Here is a 20648-nt window from a genome sequence, read left to right as displayed (position 1 = left end):
ACTAGAACCTGGTTCGGACATATTTCTGTAAGTTACAGGTCTACAATTTAAAAGAAAAAAAAATTCATGAAAAACAGTGTAACGCTTTTGGAACAGAAATCTAGACATCAGTGTAACGCCCAGGTGGTTAATAAATCAGGCCCAATGAAGAAAAATGAAAAGCCAATGAAAAGGGTAAAAATTGCCATTTCTTTGTATGGCTTAGACCCTTTTTAATATAGTTGAAGACAAATTGGTTTGTGGAAATTGATAATGAGAGTTTCTGTTAAAATGAAAACATGATTTATCAATTTTTTATTAGTAGTTAGTCATATTCAACCGGGCTTGCTCTTCTAATGTTAAAGTTGTTTCATAGCCTTCCAAGCTGCTTCTTCAGTTCCATCGGTGTAGGAAATACCCCCACTATTCATATACACAGCAGAAACACATTAATTCATCCATCATTTATTGTGACACTGGAGATGTTGATTGTCCAAAATCAGGAGGTGTAAATCTTGTTCAATTAACATAGTCCCATTCTTTTTGTCAGTCTGCATTGATGGTACACCTTTAAATTACATGGCTGAAATCATAAATTGTTTTAAAAGCCCTGGGTTAGAGAGGTTAAAATTACATTGTAAGTGGCAGATACCTGAATGGTGCCCTGAAACGAGGGGATCTATGTATAAATAGTTTTTTAATTTCTACATGGTGAAACTGAAGTGTATGAAAATAACTTTAAATTAAAGTCCTGGATAAGTACTTTTTTATGTCTGAATTGTTAGATTTAAAATTTTAAGACTGGTGAGCTGAAGGATAAATGCAATTGAAATGTGTCTTTCTCTCAAATATAATTAAGATTGTGTTGTATCGCTGTAGATTGTAGATCTGTGGGTAGGTTCTCTGTAGACCTCAATGTCCAGATCGCCACCTCAACACAAACCATGCGCTCCACATTAAAAGTCTGTATCTCCAATGTTTTATTCTTTATTCACGTATGATTCAAATACCTAAACCAGTTGTTAGCCCTGTGGGTCTTGCCGGCGCCGCTGCTCCTAATTGCAGGCACAGGCACTGGGTCCTTTGTTTCAGGTAGAGTAACCCCACTACCTGTGTTCCATGCCAGAGTTTCCTTCCTGCTGGAGACTTGCTCTGGTGTTTGAGCTGGCGTGGGTGTGTTTCTCTTAATCTATGAGGTAACACATACACACCCTCTGTTTCTACAGCCTATGGCTGGATCTTTGCAGGTATTTAAAGGCACCTCCTACTACAGAAAGTTGCCTGAGCAATCTCAAGGTTTTACCCTGTGTAACTCCTAGTGCAAAGGTGTTTCCTGTGTTTGCTTTGCTGTGTACCGGATCTTGTTTACTTACCCTTGGACTTTGCCTGATTGCCGCCTGATCCTGACCTCGGATTACGTTTATGGACTTTTGCCTGATTGCCGCCTGACCCTGACCTCGGATTACATTTATGGACTTTTGCCTGATTGCCGCCTGACTCTGACCTCGGATCTTGTTTTTGGACCTTGTCTGATTGCCAGCACCCTCTTGGCCACGCAAGCCCCTTGGTGCTTGCACCGAGTACCCTGACCCCTTTGGTCAGCTGCCACTGACCTGGGGGTTGCTCTGGAGTGGCACCTGGCAGCTGCCCTGCGGCCCAAGCCTATCTTCAATATCAGAGGCTCTAGTGAAGACCAGGTAGCAGCTTAGTTACGCCCCTCCAGAGCATACCCAGTCAGTGGCACAGTGGGTCCACACCCGCGTGCATAACACCAGTATTCCCCTGAAAGAGTTTAGGGCTTTCTTCTCCCAACTACTCCATGTACAAATTTGCCACAAAGGGAGATACCAATTATCCCATGGCATAGTGGAGGTGCTTTGGTACTTGACAAAACTGCTAACACCCTTAGAATAATCTCTTCTACTGGTAAGTGGTTGTTATGAACTAAACATTCTGCAGCTGTTGTAATATTCACAACCGAAACACAATGGGGTGTCAGTCTTTTAGCGAAAACTTCTAAAGCTGAGCAAGTGTTCTCTTTAAAAAGTTATTTTTCCACATATCCTTACTGCTTTGGGGTTTTTTTTTTGCATATTTGTTTTTACCTGATAACCCTGTATTTGGATCTAAACCCCTAAGTCCCGAAGGAGTAATCTTTACTAAAACTAGTACATTTTCTGTACCATATGTACTATAAATATATTTTGCTCAGAATTATTTGTACAATTAGGTCCATCAATATTTGGACATAGACAACTTTTTTTCTAATTTTGGTACTGTACATTACTACAATTAGTTTTAAATTAAACAACTCAGAGGCAGTAGAACTTCAGACTTTCAGCTTTAATACAGTGGGTTGAACAAAAAAATTGCATAAAAATGTGAGGCACTAAAGCCTTTTTTTAACACGACTTCATTTCAGGGGCTTAAAAGTAATTAATTAGACAAATTAAAAAGCTGAAAATAAAATGTTCATTTCTAATAAACTCCCGGGTTGCTTTGGCTGTATGTTTTGGGTCTTTGTCCATCTGTATTATGAAACGCCTCGCAATCAATTTGACTGCATTTACCTGGATTTGAGCAGACAGTATGTCTCTGAACACCTCAGAATTCATTCGGCTGCTTCTGTCCTGTGTCACATGATCGATAAACACTAGTGTTCCAGTGCCACTGGCAGCCATGATCGCCCAAGCTGTGCCACACCTTTGCCATACTTTTTTTTGCCATCATTCTGGTAAAGGTTGATCTTGGTTTCATCTTTCCAAAGAATGTTTTTCCAGAACTGCTCTGGCTTTTTTAGGTGTTTTTTTTTGCAAAGTCCAATCTAGCTTTTCCATTCTTGAGGCTTATGAGTGGCTTGCACCTTGCAGGGCACCCTCTGTATTTACTTTCATGCACTCTTCTCCTTATGGTAGACTTCAATATCGATACGCCTAACTCCTAGAGAGTGCTGTTCACTTGGTTGGCTGTTGTGAAGGGGTTTCTCTTCACTATGGAAATGATTCTGCGATCATCCACCACTGTTGTCTTCCGTGGTCTTCCAGGTCTTTTGGCATTGCTGAGCTCACCAGTGCTTTTGTTTCTTTCTCATGATGTACCAAACTGTGGATTTTTCCACTCCTAATATTTTAGCAATTTCTTGGATCCTTTTTTTCTGTTTTTGCAGCATAAGGATGGCTTGTTTCACCTGCATGGAGAGCTCCTTTGACTGCATGTTGTCTGTTCACAGCAAAATCTTCCACATACAAGCAGCCCCCCCCCCCTTAAATCAACTCCAGGCCCTTTATCAGCCTAATTGATAATGACATAACAAAGGAATTTCCCACATGAAATAGCCTTTGAGCCAATTGTCCAATTACGTTTGAGCCCCTGAAATGAAGTGATTGTGTAAAAAAAAAGGCTTTTGTTCCTCACATTTTTATGCAATCTTTTGTTCAACCCACTGAATTAAAGCTGGGAGTTGTTTCATTTAAATTTAATTGTGGTAATGTACAGAACCAAAATTAGAAAATGTTGTCTCTGTCCACGTATTTATGATCTAACTGTATGTATAATGTCTGATTGAAATATCTGTTTAACATATGTTTAAAATAAAAAATGTTCATCTAAATGCCATTTTAACCCCTGGTTTTCCATTTCTTTGAAACGCTCCCTCCGGAGAATCCATATGCCTGAGGAACTTAGAAGATGGCAAAACACATCACATTGTTTAGAGTGATCTGATTGTTTGTCAAAGCAACAGGTTTCTTAAACTGCAAAGTTACAATTATATAATAAAGGTTGCAAGCTTGTTCTGTGTATTGTGATGTATTTGGAATGTATATTTCATGATTGCAAGGTTATTTACAGGATTACAAGTTTTCAATGTTCTTTTATTTATTTAGTTCCATTATAGCAAGATGAAGTACACAGGATTAAACATATTTCAAATTATTGCTTTTGTTTCTCTAATTCATCTAGGTTTTCTTAACAATCCACTATGCACCATTGGTTAACTCCTTGGCTGATGTTATCCTAAATGGAGACCTTTCAATGTTTTCTTCTAAAGCAGAGCATGATGTTCAGCAAGGTTCTGTAAGTAGATAATTCATGTGTTTTAACATTTTGTAGTTAAATACAGGGTTCTTAGAATAGCTCCTCTTTTTATATTATCATTTTTATTGACCTTTTTATAAAATGATGTTTCAGTACTGTTTGAGGAAGCTTCTCTTGTTTGTTCTGTAACCCTCAATATTGCCCTGGTTTTACCTAGTGCAGAACAATATTTGCTAGACCTCCATGTCTCCAACAAGTTCTGTGAGTAATGTCTGCATTTGCTGGTGCCTGTAACCTCTTCACCAAAGGCAGATATTTCAAATATACGAGAATTCTGCTAGGTGGCATTGAATAATATATTGGGAAACCTTGAGTGTATTATGTTTCAACATGTGTTATGTATGAACATAAGATTTTTCCTTACAGCCACCATAAAGGATAGGACTTTCTTCGCTGCTGGCTTTACCTTGGTAGTAAAATCTGAGAAACTGTGGTTCCACATGTTCCCGTGGGGCTAAGCAAAGTTAGCACACATTGAATGAACCCAGGACAGGGCATCTGCATTTCCCTTCTGTGTCTCTGACCTAAGTTCCACCATAAATTTAAAGTTCTGTAGGAAAAGGAACCAATAAATGACCCTTGTATTTCTTTCTTTATTCCGGGCCATCTATTTCAGTGGGGCAACATTGGTACCAACCGGTAATTTCTGAGGCTCTTAAGCACTCATTTTATGGCTATACATTAGTTTTCCATAAGAGATACCTGCTCTGTGTAGGGGTCAACTTCCTGCTGAGGTGTGCCACTGGATATTCCTCCGCATTTACTACTTGGGACTGGACTACCTCCAAGCCTACCTCTGAAGTGTCTGTTTGCACCAAGAATTATTTTTTTCAAGTCAAGAGAAATTTATACTGGGCAATTGCACAATGCAGCTTTAGGTTTTGGAACACTCATTGTGCTTTTTGAAACCAAGTATTTATTCCTATTTTCTGACCTTTCATGAGGTCTGTAAGTGGGGCCACTAGGGTGTCATATTAGGAGAGAAGCCTGCAGTAATACCCCACAATACTCAAGGAGGCTTTCACCTTCTTATAGTTGGGTCATTCCTAAATTACCTCAACTTTTACCACCTGGGGCTTGACGACCATATGATGTACCCCAAGTAGCAGGTTGCCTCCAGAGTTCAGAACCATCTGCACCCGAGCAGATGACGTTCCCAATCTGGGCTAAAAATGACTACATCAATCAGGTAGCCTGGCTGTGGTATCAATATGCAGTCAATAATCTGCTGGAGATTGCTGGGGCTCCATCCAAACCAAGGGGTAATATTTATATTGCCAATGCCCCTCTGGTGTGAAAAAGCTGCATTTTCCTTGGTGTCATCAGCCAGGGGACCTTGCCAGTAGCCAGTAGTGGTTTTATGCCATGGCCAATTTAGGCCTCCCTATCAGCTCATCCACCCTGGTCATGGAATATGTATCACATTTTGAAAACCTATTTAGTTTTTGAAAATCTTTGCAAAATCAAATTCATTATTCCCTTAAGGGTTTTCTTAAAGCTTTCCACCAGGCCATCTGTTTGGGGATGGTAAATAGAGGTGCGTAACTGTTTAATCTTAAGAAATTTGCACACTTCTCACATCATCATAGACATAAACGGGATCCCTTGATCAGTTAGGATCCCCTTCCGGATACCTGTGTGTGTGAACATTTTGAAAAACTCATGAGCTACAGCTTTTGAAGGAGGGTTCCTTAAGGGGTCAGCCTCCAGGTATCAAGTGGCATAGTGCATGACAACCAATATGTATTATCAGGTCCATTGCAGTCCCCTTAAAAGGTATCACGTATACCGTATTACCAGCAATGAGACCAATGCGAAAATGTGGCATTGAAACCGAAATCTGACAGGTGGGGAGAGTCTCACAAAATCTTTATATCAGTTTGCACACCAGGACAAAAGAACCGCTGTAGAACATGGGCTTTGGTATTTTCAAACGCAAGGTGCCTGCCTAGGGGATGGGAATGGGCCAGATTAAACACAGTCCTCCCTAATATATATTATATATAATATAATATATTTTATACATATATATATATATATATATATATATATATATATATATATTTTTTTTTTTTTTTTTTTTTTTTTTTTTTTTTTTTTTTTTTTTTTTTTTTTAAACTGTTTTTATTAATTTTCATTTGTACATATACAACCAAACATCTTTAACCAGTAGGGGAACAAAACACGCAAGGGGAAGGAGGGGGGAACACTCATAACGTTTTAGTCAACAAAAAACAATCACATAATCAGCCAGTTATATTTGTGATATATCATGTGGAATATCAGCCAGTTATATTTGTGATGTACCATGTGGAGTATTGGAACAGTTCGATAATCAGTTTACTTTCCGAGTCTGTAAAGGCGTAAAGCATAAAGTGGTACCACTGTTGCCAAAAGCGAGTTATGGAGTCATCGCCTTGTAGTTGAGCATCCAACATCTCTCTGTGAAACAAGACTTTTAGGGAAGAGAGGACTTGTTCCAAAGTGGGTGGAAGAGGTTGTATCCAATTGTGCATAATTGCACGCCTGGCTGCTAAAAGGCAAATATTAGTCCATGTCCGTATAGAGCGTGGTATAGTGTCCGTGGCTAGACCATCCCAGGAACCAAACAGCAGCAGGGACGGAGTATGTGAAATTGGATGACACGTTAATATCCAATGTTACTGTAGTTTTTGATGCCAGAAGCAGGTAATATTTGAACAGAACCATAAGCGGTGTGATAAAGAGGCATTAGTACAATTGCATTTGGGACATTGAAAATGCCATCGCTTGGGTTGCGGGGTAGATGTGGAAGGCCTAAACACTTTATAGGCCCTATGTAGTAGCATAAATTGGGATTCCCTCCATACCTCATTAACTATACTCTTCCTAACTGTTAGGTAACCCTGTATAGCACTATCCACTATGTCTGGATCTGGAAAATCTTTTTGCCACATTTTCACATTGGAAACTGATAAGGGTTTGATAAAAATAGGCAGCATGTATGCGTGTATATTAGAAATATTTGGAGGAGACAGCGACAAGAGCTTGTTAAAGCCATTAGGACGAGACAGCTCTGCATAGTATAGCACCAAAGATTTAAGATAGGACATAGCCTGGTTGTAGTACAATGGATGAAGTGCCCATCGTGGGATATCATATTTAACCTGTAAATCAGTTAAGAAAAGTTTAGCCAGATCTTCCATTTGGAAGAGATCTCTAAAGTATAATAGGCCTTTGTGTTTCCATAATTTAAATGCTGTGTGCTCTTGTGCCTGTGGAAACATAGGGTTACCACAAATGGGCAGATACTGAGATAGGCGAACTGGTAGTTTGAACCGCTGTCTAGTCACCTTCTATGCAACCACAGTGTCTCTAATTAATATATTATGTCGCAGAAAAGCCGGAATTACAGAAAATCTACAATGTAGTAGAGCACAGAGGTCCCAGGGATATGACATCGCACTTTCTAGAAGTACATTGGAACAATAAGACGTCCCCTTAAGCCAGTCTACAACATGTCTGTTCAAACACGCCTCCTTCAGTCTTGGGCAAGGCAAGTACAATTTCGTCAGCGAAATTCTTGGGCATTTGCCCATCCACAGAAATTTCGTAAAAGCCCTATTAAGAGCATTAACATCAACATGGGTCAGTAGAAGAGTTAATGTCTGCATGGGATAGAGCACTTTTGAGAAAGACATCATCTTCACTAGGAGGCATCGGCCTTACTCTTTATGTATTCTGGTTATCAAGGGCAGGTAATTTAATGTGTATAAAGATGATGGCAGACGGCCAATATGAAGCCCTAGATACACTATAGAGTGAGTTGCCACTTTAAACGGCACATGTGCCCTCCAGCTTTCTACAACCTCCGCAGACCTGGCCAGAGATAATATCTCACTTTTTTCAAAATCTATTTTCAACCCTGAAAAACTTTCAAAAGTGTGAAACACAGTTTGGATAGTATTACTGTCAAGTCTGGGATTAGATGTAAAGATCAAGATGTCGTCTGCGAAAAAAGCGGTTTGCAATTCGGTAGTATGAACCGTTATGCCATGTAAAAAAGGGGTAATATCTAGGTGTCTGACCAACGGCTCCAGTGCAAGGTTAAACAGGAGAGGGGATAAAGGGCACCCCTGTCTAGTCCCTCTATGGAGGGCAATGGGATTGGATAAAAATCCGGGTGTATGTATATTTGCTATTGGAGACACTTACATGGCCTGCAGTAATTTAAGGAATGAACCCCGAAGTCCAATATGTCTAAGTACCATAAAAAGCCATGGTATGTTTACGGTGTCAAAAGCTTTGTGCGCATCTATCGCAACAATAGCCAAGTCTAGGTCAGGTTGTTGTTTCTCAATCTCCAATGCCACCAATACTTTTCTAATATTAGTCACTGCTGCTTTGCCTTGAACAAAACCCACTTGTGAAGGGGAAATAATAGAGGGTAGTAATTTAGCCAGTCTATCTGCAAGAATTTTCGACAATATTTTCGCATCTATATTCACCAGGGAAAAGGGGGGGTATGATTCCGGATCACAGGGATTTTTATCTTTTTTCAAGAGAAGCTTTATGTATGCTTCTTGACCGGATCGAAAATACACACCATTGTCCCAGAGAGCAGAATAAAGTGCATGTAGATCATCCACCACCTCATTTTTTTAGTAGTTTAAAAAACTCAGTGGTGAATCCATCAGGGCCTGGGGCTTTTCCATTTTTCAAGTTATTAATAGTCATCAGGATCTGTTCTTTAGTAATAGGGGCATTTAGAGCATCTATGTCAGTTTGTTGTTATCGGGGTAAGTCAACTTACTACAGGAATGTTGTCCCAGTCTGAACATCCATCTCTGGGGAAGAATACAAATTCTGGAAATTTTGGGCTAGGCAGTGGTTTACTTCTTTAGGCGACGTAACCATAGCACCCGTGGGTGAGCGCAGTTTTGGAATATAGGTTGGTTTATAACCAGTACGAACTAGGTTGGCTAACATTTTGCCTGATTTATTGCCATATTTGTGAAATTCCAGGGATCTATATTTGCACTTCAGCTGTTCATATTGGGAAAGCCAGGAGTCAAATTTACGTTTGGATTCATACCATGTTTGTTTAGTACTCGGGGTGGGGTTGTCTGTTAGCGCCTGTTGTGCTGCTCTAAGCTCCTGTTGTGCAGATAAAAAGTGAGACAGTCACTTTTTTCCCTTTAACAATAAAAGAGATAATTCTACCTCTCAAATAGGCCTTACCTGCTTCCCAGAACAGTATCAGCTCGTTTCTATGGGCAGCATTATACTGAGCATATTCGAGCCATGCAGATGTTAATACTCCCTGGAATTCAGGGTCCTTGACCAAATAAGATGGGAAGCGCCAGGGTACATTAGGTACATTAGTCTCCTTTAGGGTAATGATCTCTCAATATAAGAGAGATAGGAGAGTGATCTGAAATTACCATCGTATGAATCTCTGGTGACTCAATTCTATACATAATGGCGTCTGTACAAAACAGATAATCCAAGTGAGTTTGAGCCTCATGGGCTTGAGAGACAAACGTATACTGTCACTCTAGAGGATGATACTGTCGCCAAATATCATTTAAAGACATAGCATTAGCAAAGTCCGATAAAACCGCATGAGGTGTGAGTCTATCATTACATGCGACCGAGCCAGAGCCTCCTGTCTTCAGAGTTCACCATGACCGAATTAAAATCACCCCCTATTATTTTATAAGGGGTGGGGTCTTGAGCTAACCAGCTGGACACTTCCTGAAAGAAGGAGGATGGCGGGGCATTTGGTGCATATAGATTTTATATGGACAGCTCATGTTCATGGAGTTGTATAAGTACTTTCAGAATACGTCCTGCAGAATCACTTTGCACTGTTTTAACCTTGCCCTGAAAAGACCTATGGATCAGAATCATCGCTCCGGCTTTCCGGTCTGCAGAAGGGGTACCATAAACTTCCCCAACCCATAGTTTGTTCATTCTATGAAAATCATTGTCACCTAAATGTGTTTCCTGTAACAATACAATATCTGCCTTCAGCCTTTTTAAATGACGGAGTACAGACATTGGTTTGTTAGGGGAACACAAACCTTTAACATTCCAGGAAATTATTTGCATAGAATGTAGAGAAAGGGCATATTCACATATGAAACAGACCAATTATAATATAACAGCAGCACGATAACTACAAGTAGTGAGCACAATGGGATAGTAAATAGCACATTCAGCATACATAGCCCGCATTGAGTGAACCAAGCATAAAAGGCACAATATTCATAGTGGCTGTGTGACCAAATAAAATGAGTGTTTCCAGGGATAACAATAACAGAACAGAGGGGGATCATCGGGAGAACGTAGGGGGGAAGACAGACAATACAGAAGAATGACTTTCCTTTTTTCCTGGCAAAGCAATATCAAACAAACCAAGTCAGTGATATCATCAAAATCATCACAATATTGTTGGAGGCACATAAGGGGAATCATAAAGGCAAAAAAAAAGGCACTTTAAAGCAGAACAAAGTTCTTTTCAATTTATCTCGCCTTGGACAACAGCTCAGAACGGTGGGTGTCACAAATCCTCTTAGTGGATGGCGGTCCTGGTTTCTTAGATACCTTTGGAGAATACACCGGAATTAACGAATGCACTTCAGAGCGTGGTGGGGAAGTGTACGATTTTTCTGATGGTGTAGATGGCGTATCAGATAACAGGGCATGCACCAGACTTTCTGCCTCCTCCCCTAATCATCAGAAAAATAGAGGACCGCTGGATAAGCCAGTGTGAAACGCATTTTGTGACGGTAAAAAGGAGCAGACTTGCTGAAAACTGGGCCTTTTGCGGGATACTTCTGCAGAATAATCGGCAAATATAAGCAGCGAGGCACCCTCAAGGTGCAGATTGCGCTTGTTGCGAAAAGCTTGAAGTATACGGTTTCTATCGGTGTAGTAAGAGTAGGCCACTAGTACTGGTCTTGGGCTGGTCATTTCTTTACGAACCGGGCCCAGTCTATGAGCACACTCTACTTTGCAAGTAAGTTGAAGACCTAGTAACTGCGGTATCACAGTAGAGCAGATTTCAAGTAGCTGTGAAGGTTTAACGCTTTCTGGGAGACCCACAACATGCAGATTATTGCGCCTGGACTTATTTTCTAGGTCTTCTATTTTATCCTGTAGTGCTTGCGTTTTTGCCTCCAGTGTGGAAATAATTGCTCTGGTGGATGTAACATCATCTTCAACCAGATTGATCCGCTGTTCAGCGTTATCTAATCGTTGAGACTGCTCCCTTAAATCACCAAGGTTTTCGGGAATTTTATGAAAATGGCTATGGAGAATAGTGTATCTTTCTGCTCATAGTAGCTGCCAAATTTTAAAGTTTAAGAGCAAGTTTTGTACCAGTTCTTCGTAATTTTGTGCTTTATGCTCGCTGCACCTTTTTTCATGTTTTCCCTTAAAGGCCATGACACTTTTTTCTAGTGACCTTGCTTTGCTCTACTATCCCACAAGCAGATGAAACATGGGTACTTTGTGTGTCCACTTTGATGTCCAAGTAGGAAGTTCATTTTTAAAGCAACACATATGGACCATTGGTGTTCATGATAGCAAAGCTTTTGTAAGACCATGTTGATATTTTCATATTCTTCTTTAAGTTTTGTTGAGTGACCAATTGGAATTGATGAATAACAGTTGCCATAATGCAGTAAAACAGATTTCAAACTTCGAGTGGAAATGTCTATGAAAAGCCGCCAGTCTTCTGTACGGTAGTAGTCCTGAGATGTTACAACAGTACACAAAGTCTCCATCCTCACTGAAATATGGTAGGAGTGTCACCTCTCTTGTCCTATAAACTGTTATTTTATCCTCCGGTCTCAGACAGTTCTTTTCTTTTAGCCTGGATGCTAAAATTTCAGATGCTTGTTTTGACAGACATAGGTCACATATTAAATCATTCAGCTATTCTTGGGAGAACTGCTGGTTTGATGAAACACTCCCTTCATATTCACTTCTACTGTTAACTCCTGGATTACACGCCAAACCCTGTATATCCTCCATGTCAGATACAGGAATATTAGGGAGTGTACTGAACACTGGTATGGGAACATCAGCACCATGCGGCACAGGTCTCTTGCTGATTCCAAATCAGGATACATCCACTTGTTTTTACATTTACATTCACAGCACAAAAATAACAATAATTATGATGCTTTTTGGGCTCTCGCCATACCATAGGTACACCAAATTTCAAACTTTTCAGTTTTCCATTTTTCGACTGACATAGACACTCCACACAAGTTTTGCACATCATATAAGGGAGCCCAATACTTATCTTGGTCCCCCAGTTTAATATCAAAATATGCAAGATACTCTTGTTTCACAAATTCTGTAATGTTTTACAGTATAATATAATAGTATGAGTATAATAAAGTTTGAAACACAAAATCATGTAAAAACTATAAATTGAATTGAATAAAAAATCTATATATTAAAAAAAAAATTAATTTTTTTAAATTAAAAAAAAAATACACAGCGGAGTTCCCTCCCGTAGGAGGCAGCTCAAAGATCCCCAGCTAAAGCTGATGACCGAACAGGCGAGATAATGCAATGAGCTGCAGGAGCTTGCAGCACATCGGTTAGGCAGCTGGCACTGCTGAATAGCGGCACTTGGCCCTGCGCTAGTGCAGTTCCAATGGGGGAGATGGGTGAAATAGTATTGGTACAGTGCAAGATGAATTGGTTGTATGACTGGCAAAGAATGGAGGAAATATAAATTATGCATGGTGAGCATCCAATTAATGGATATTTATAAAGTGAGTGAGTGTAACTCAGAGCCGAAAAGGATGTACTAAATGGAGAGGAGAGGTGTTATGTGAGGTCCTTAATGAAGGAAACAGAATGTCAGTTGTTCAATATTTCACGCACAAATAAATCAAGAGTACCATATTAAAAAAAGACAAAGAGAAATATGAATACATTTACAATTATAAAAATCAGAAACAATATAGAAAATAAATTTATATATACCATTGTCAGTGGCATTATATATTCAAATTCCAGTATAAAAGTATACTATGTCATAGTAACAATGTATAAGTAAATAGAGGCTGAAACAAAAAATGTACTTGGATTAATACTGCCAAGGTAATAAACATACAAAGATCAAGTTGGGTAATGATCTAGTACAGCGGTTGCCAACCAGTGGTCCGTTTGAAAATTTTGGTGGTCCACAGAAAAATGAAAAAACAAGGAAGGAATAGCGTGATGTCAGTGTAGTCTGAAGTTGTATGAGGCAACTGTTGCAGTCACCCTGCTCCGCTAATACTGATTCTCATCCAATTTGTTTTATTTGTTTATTTCTAAAATGCTCTTTCGGGTAGGTAAGACCTTAACTGTGTATTTTCTTTCACTTGTATTTTTAATGGCATCAAATACTTTGATTTTGATAACTATCATTTCTTGTTTGGTCTTAAGGTGCGTACACACTTCCAATTTTTATCGTTCCAATCGAACGACGAACGATCGATTGGGCAAAAAATCGTTGGTAAAAAAGTAACCAACGACGCCGACGAACGAGGAAAGTCGCTGGAAACGAACGACCGGACCGGCGGATCGGATTGCGATCGTATCTATTGTGTGTACAATATCTACGAACGATCGTGTCGTTACCTCTATGTGCAGGATCGGTGCTATACGATCGTTCGTATATATTGTGCAGGAACGTTCGTCGTTCGTTTTCCGACGATAATAATTGGAAGTGTGTACGTAGCTTTAGATTGAAATATTTTGCATTTCTTTAAGATAAGATAACACAACTAATGATAATAGTAAAAATAGTAATATTTCACTTAAATGTGAGCTGATCAATGAATCAGAGCCTCCACAGTCCTTGTCAGGCACCATTAGGAAGATCATTATTTTAATAGTATAAATATATAAATTTATATACTATATAAATAGTATTTATCTTTTTTTTTTTTTTTTTTTTTTTTTTTTTTTTTTTTTTTAGTATTAGTTTTCTAATTATAAATTACAAACATTGGTAAAATAAACAACAAGAAGAAGGGAAAGAGAACATAGTATAAGGGGATCATCAAAAATAATTATTATTTCTCAACTGTCCAAACTAGCCTAGATTTCCATATTCAAATAAAACTTGAGAACTATTAAATATTCATTGTTAACTATACAAAAGGTTTAATCAAAAGATAAATTAATTAAATAATAATTAGTCATCTCTTTCAGGTCCCCTTACTCTATATCAAAATTATCTTAAGTAACCATGTGGGGCAAATAAACATACGAGGAAACAAAAAAATATAATTTGAGGGAACCGCAGGAGAGGGAAAAAAAGGGGGAAGTTATTTGGGGAAACCAACTGGGTGAGGAAGAGTATGGAGGGGGTTCCACTCCTAGAGATTATACATTGTCAAATTCAATCCACAAGTCCCATGTCTTATAACACTTTTTCAGGTTGTTCTTAAGGGTACATGTCAATTTATCATTAATCATTATCCAATTAATTTTATGTTTAGTAAAATCAAGAGGAATATTAGAGGCTTTCCAATAACATGCAATTGTGATGTGGTCTGACAGCAGAATGTATTTAACCAGTCTGATGGACTGTCTCGAAACTGATTCCTCTAGCTGCGAAAATAAGACACTTCCTACTTGGTTTGAGAGATTAACTTGTGTGATTGTATATATGAGATTATTAATTTGAATCCAGAATCTCTGGACTCGAGGGCAGCAGCACCAAGCATGGTACAGGGTTCCCATCTGACCGCAGCTTCTACAGCATAAGGGAGAAATATTTGCATTTAGTTTATGAAATACCACTGCAACTACATTTTACTGTTAGCTTCTATAAGTGATGTATTAAGGGATACTTTTGACATAGAAATCGACAACTCTTTCCAAACCTGAGCACTCCAATCTACCCCTAGATCAGCTTCCCATTGTTTCGGTATGGAAGGGCAAGCTAGGGCTTCCAGGTTGGTGCATTGTGTCTAGGATGTGGTAGAGTGCTCTGTCCTAGAGCTGCTATTTGAGCCGCTCTATGGTATAGTGCTTTATTGGGAACTCTCAAAGCTCCTAATATCTTTGGAGTGTACATCGTTGACGCATTGATATGGTGTTGTTGTTGCCCCATACAAACTTAAGTAAATTTTTCCATATGTTTCAAAGAATCATTTTAGCGATTGCTATAGGGAGCATCCTAAATAGATATAGTAGTCTAGGTAAAATATTCATTTTAATCATTGCTATTCTTCCAAACCATGAAGGCCATCTGTTTAAGTCTCTTGTTATCGTGCGGGAAAGGGGGACAGTTGGCTGATAGTTGGCTGAATAAAACGTTTTCAGAGAGGGGGTAATTTGTATGCCAAGATAAGTGATGGCTTTAGTATTCCACCTAAATCAAAGTTCCCTTTAAGTTGTGTTAAGTTGTGGGATATTGAGGGCCACTGATTTATTCCTATTAATTTTTAGTCCTGAATCTTTTGAAAACAGATCTACATCTTTGAACAGGTTAGGTAAGGAAATTAGCGGAGCCGAAACATACATTAGGCCTTACCGGCACAAACCACATTTGTGTTCTGTAGGTCCACATTTCACACCCTTAATATCTGGGTTAAGTCTTACTTATCTCTAGGGGTTCAATTGCTAGGGCAAGCAGTAGGGGAGCCTAGTACTTCTGCTAATTTTGATTAAAAGAGAGTAATGCCCCTTCATTGCTATTCTTGCTGTGTTGAGTATAAGTAATCACTCTAAAGATCGCCGGGCCAAACCCCATTTTTACTAGTAGTCCATTTAAATATTCCCAGGAGAGACTATTAAATGCTTTGTGCAGATCCAGCTAAAGTAACAATGCATCTCTTTCTGAGTCCCCATCCCATTTCCCTTGTATGGCCGATATCAAATTAATAGTTCTACAATTTTGATCAGGAACTTGACGGTGGTGTAAAAAGTCTACCTGATCCGGGTTGATTTACTGATCTAAAAAGGCCCCTAGACTTAGATAAAATTTTTGACATTATTTTTAGGTCACTATCAGAGATAGGCCTGTAATTTGCAATTTCTGTGTGGTCTTTGGTTTAGGGAGTACACTTATTAGTGCCATTATTATCTTCCTCAGGAACCCTATTACCCTTACGCAGGTAGTTAACATACAATGTTAAATAGGGGGCTACAATTTCTCCAAATGTTTTTATTATAAATGTTGGGCAAACCATCTGGCCCAGGGGCGCTTTTGGTTTTTAGTTGTTGGATAACTTTCAGCGTCTCTCCTGCTGAAAACTCCTTATCTAGAAGTTTTGTGTGAGATTTACATTCATTTACAACAGTCTTGGTATTGGAATCATGAAATTCCTTTTAAACAGCTTTTCGTTTTGTGACAGTCTCCCATCACCTAATTTAATCTTGGGAAGGGCAGCAGTGGGTTTTTTAAGATTACGTTTATGGGCTAGTAAAGTACATAACTACCATTCTGATCTGTGTGTTCAGAATGCAATGTGAATGAGACCGCCCTGCAGAAGCACAGCGCTACCCCTCTCTTTTTTTCACTGGCATTTGCTAAAAACACTTGAGGAAAGTTTCCATGGAAATATTTGTGGTGGGATTCCTGCATTTCCTGTAAGGCTAATATATCCACTCCCATAGCATGATAATAGTGAAAGGCCTTAGTCCTCTTAACCAGAGGATTGAGGCCTTGTACATTGTGAGTTAAAAAGTTAAACCTTGATTAACTTGCGCCATTGGAACCATCAACATGTAATGCTTTTTAGACCCCATCTGCATAAACCGTATATCTAGCTTAGTCCTAAACTTGGTGACCTGTCCACTGAGCAGTACAAGAGGGGAACCAAACAATCACACTCTGGGGAAGCGGAAAACGGGGGGGAGCTTGTAGCGAATGGCTAACCATAAAGACATTTTTTTTTGGCTAAAAACAAAACAAAAATGGGCAGGAAACCTGACCAAACTGAAAATGGGAGATGCAAAAATGGCATACCACCACTCCAGAGGAGACCATGTATACCCCTCTGGGGGTTCAATCTGGTATAGGTAAATGTTATGCAATTGAGCACAAGAAATCTTAAGAAAAGATAAAATAAACAGTAAAGAGCTCCTAAATTCAATATTCATACAGCTAACTTTAAACGCAAAGAAAAAAGCATGTCAATAAATGTCCACGGCTTTGTAGTGAAAAGCAGTAGGTATCTCAAATCCTCTGAAAAGGATAACTCTTTTTACATGTTGAATGAAGAGTAACCAAAAGTTAAAGAGCTCTTCCCTCTAGTTTTGGAAGATGATTGCCCTTAAGTCTAGATAGGAGAAAGTGGTGACATGGTTCCCCTGCTGGCGATCTAGTAGAATGATCCATGGAAATAATTCTATCCTAATCCTTGAGCAGATTTTCACCTTCTAGGAAAGTGGATACCGCATAGAATTTGTTCTGATAGTCGAAACACAACCAAAAAGGAATCCTTAGTATGATAATAGTGAAGCTTCACTATGACGTACCTTAGGGCGCCCTCAGCCCTGGGTGCCGTTGCGGCTCTATTCAAATGGTCAAAATTCTAGATTTAGATCATCACAGGATGGCAGCATAGATTCAAGAAGTGATTTTACTGTAGAATCAAGATTCTTAATATTTTCAGGTAAGCCCCGAATTCTAAAATTATCACGCCGGGAACAATTTACCAAATCTTCTATTTTATTCTGTGCTAATTGCAATCTTTCTTCCAAAGAGGAGATAGCTGTAGAATTTTGTGTTACCCTGCACAAAGTTTCATCAGATTTCCGTTCCAATAAATCTAGGCATTGACCCAGGGAATGAAAGTCCTGTTTCAGGTCAGTGGTGATCTTAGTTATGGACTTATCCAATTGCCTCTCCAACAATGCTCCAACAAACAATGGCGACTGCTGATCTAGTATACTAAACAAATGTATGCTATGTTGATATTGTCAGAAGACCATTATTGATAAATGATAAGTCTATACAGTCTGAATATAAATATTACTAAGATATACAACGGCATCAGGGAAATGACAGAAAGCTTTTTAAATATTTTAAAAAATTATAAGCACCTAATATATAATTTCATGGAAAATATAAAAATTGTGAAGACGAAAGACAGAGGTTTTCAAGTTTAGGTTTTCATTGCAAATCATTAATTATGTATTTATACATCAAAGATTCATACATAATTACAGTGTACAGGCATTAATAGTATTCAAACCCTGATCCTGTTAACATTCACAGGAGTGGGATGGCTATGCTATACATATGTCAAACTGCCGCCTTATAGTAGTTAGCAATTGAAACTTTGGACCAAAAGGGTCGCATGTAACCTGACAGACGTCTTCAAGGGTATGATTGTGGCAGTTGTTATTCTAGGTATAAAGGTAATCTGTGAACAAGGGAATATATTGCAGTATAATATCTACATTGCAGTATTATATCTGCACATATACATATATATGTTGCATAGAACACAAATCAGTATGAGAAAAAATGTATTTTGTATTTTGTACTGATTTGTGTTCTATTCAACATATATATTTGCAATTTTTACACATAATATATTGGAGGTGGCTCAAAATTAAGCTTTCAACAAGTCAGATTAAGGCAAACCCCCTACTTCTAATTTCATAGAAAATGGACAAAATTGTTGGTATTTTACCTATTAGTTCTGTATTGCTTAAAGTATGACAATCAAAAATGAGGCAACCAGAGAAGGGGAGGGAAAATATAGAGGGAAATGTATAGATATGTAGCCATAGGATTAGGCATCTATTTTAATATTGGTGATAAGAGTCTAAGTAGGTTGTAGAAATGGTTTGTAACTGAGGATATCATTTAGGCCTGGTTTAACCATTGAAGGAATAAATTGGAAGACAACTTCTGGAAACGCAATTCTCCATGCCTCCAGCAGCCACCCAAAGCCCTTTATTGAGAGCATTTCTTTTAGTCAATTCTTGCACAGAGGGTCCACTTCCCCATACTTGTGACAAATCCGTGACACCTACTTTGAATTCTTCCTGTTTGACTGAATGTTTTACAGTTTAAACTTTCATGTTTAATGCCAATTTTTTCCAAACCCAGCAACTATAGCGGCTGATCATACATACCTTCTATCCCTTGAGAACTTTCTCCAAGGGAAATACAGTATCTACAATGAAAGAAATGCTATTATCTTTAAGGCAATCCCTAGAACAAGACATCGCTTTCAGATTTGACCAACTCAATAAATCTGTTCACATGCAAGCTACCAGGATTCAACACATAGAGGATAGGAAGGGAGAGTTTCAACAAGCCATAATGATTTGGTAGATGCTCACACTGACCAAGCCAAAGAAATACAATGGCTTAAGAATAAGCTTGCAGATCTTGATGGCCATAGCTTAATTCCCTAGCTGATAGCTGGCTCTCACTCACCCAGTTCCTTTAAAATGCCTAGCTCATTGGTATGAATCTCTCATACCAATTTGATTTGTTCTTTTTTTCATCCTTCTTCCCCACCTATTGAATAGGTAGCAGTTACAGCTGCTCATGTTGCCTGTGATGATACAGGCCTTTTTCATGTGTGTGCCGTTGTCCTTTGGTCCTCCCCATTGCATTCTTTATGTGTGTAACCCTGGATTATATAGAAAATCCCTGGACTCTCATTACTCAAATAACTACAGCCTGGATTATCAGATCCGACGTTATACAAGATCTACAAAGGAATACAGCTTTCCTTCAACTTCATTATGGTTCCTTTGTATTACATCACTTAATGTACATAGCCTGAATAGCCCTTATAAAAGGTTGGCATTGCTGAAGGAAGCAGAGCAATGTCGTTTTTGCTCAGGGAACCCACTTCACTGAATTCAAACCTCCTAAATGAGCACCATGCCAAATATCCTATTTTCTTCTGTGCTAATGCGGAAAAGAAGAAACATGAGGTTTTGATGTGCTATTAGAAACTCAGTACAGTTTCAACCCATCCACTACTACCGAAAGGTCGTTAAATTATTTTGATTTGTCATCTCAATAATGTATTATTTACGTAAATACATATTCTCCAAATTTGGGACAGAGACGTTTCTTCTCTCATCTTTTTAAATTGGTCAACCAGGACTAACAGGGCTCCCAGCTTATTGGAGGAGACACTAATGCAATACAAAATCCTGATATGGACTACACATCATCACCAAAGATTTTTTTACCATATGAAATCTTCTCCACAAACAAAAATTGTTTGATATCTGGCATTATCATTAGGGATGAGCGAGCAAGATTTTTAAATTCGATCTTGCAGCAAATTGGGCCGGACATGTAAGCGAGAATGGCCTTGTGATTCGCAATGAGGTCGTGTTCTCGACGAACTAACAAGGGAAAAAGCAGGGGGGGCGGTAACGCCAAAAAGTTTTGACAGGAATTGCGTCTGGGAGCGAATCATTTGCTCACAGGATGCACAGCAAGGCCCAACAGCCGATCAGAAGACATCAGCGCACAGGTATATATATATATATATATATATATATATATATATATATATATATATATATACACATACACAGGGAAGGAGGGAGGTGTTTGTCACTCCATCTTGTGTGCTGTG

General features: G+C 38.8%; 1 protein-coding gene across 6 annotated transcripts in view; it reads left to right on the top strand.

Annotated features, from left to right (window-relative positions):
- CLEC16A (C-type lectin domain containing 16A) overlaps positions 1-20648 on the top strand; it is a 333014-nt gene that overhangs the window by 181043 nt on the left and 131323 nt on the right. For all 6 annotated transcript variants that reach the window (XM_072419009.1, XM_072419008.1, XM_072419010.1 and 3 more), the window contains one exon: positions 3940-4053. In XM_072419009.1, the coding sequence (XP_072275110.1) occupies positions 3940-4053 (114 nt within the window). The remainder of the gene's footprint in view (positions 1-3939; positions 4054-20648) is intronic.

Source organism: Pyxicephalus adspersus, chromosome 7, assembly GCF_032062135.1.
Source record: "Pyxicephalus adspersus chromosome 7, UCB_Pads_2.0, whole genome shotgun sequence".
Taxonomy (NCBI): Eukaryota; Metazoa; Chordata; class Amphibia; order Anura; family Pyxicephalidae; genus Pyxicephalus; species Pyxicephalus adspersus.
Note: the sequence above shows the minus strand (reverse complement) of the source record. Positions and strands in the feature narration are given on the sequence as shown.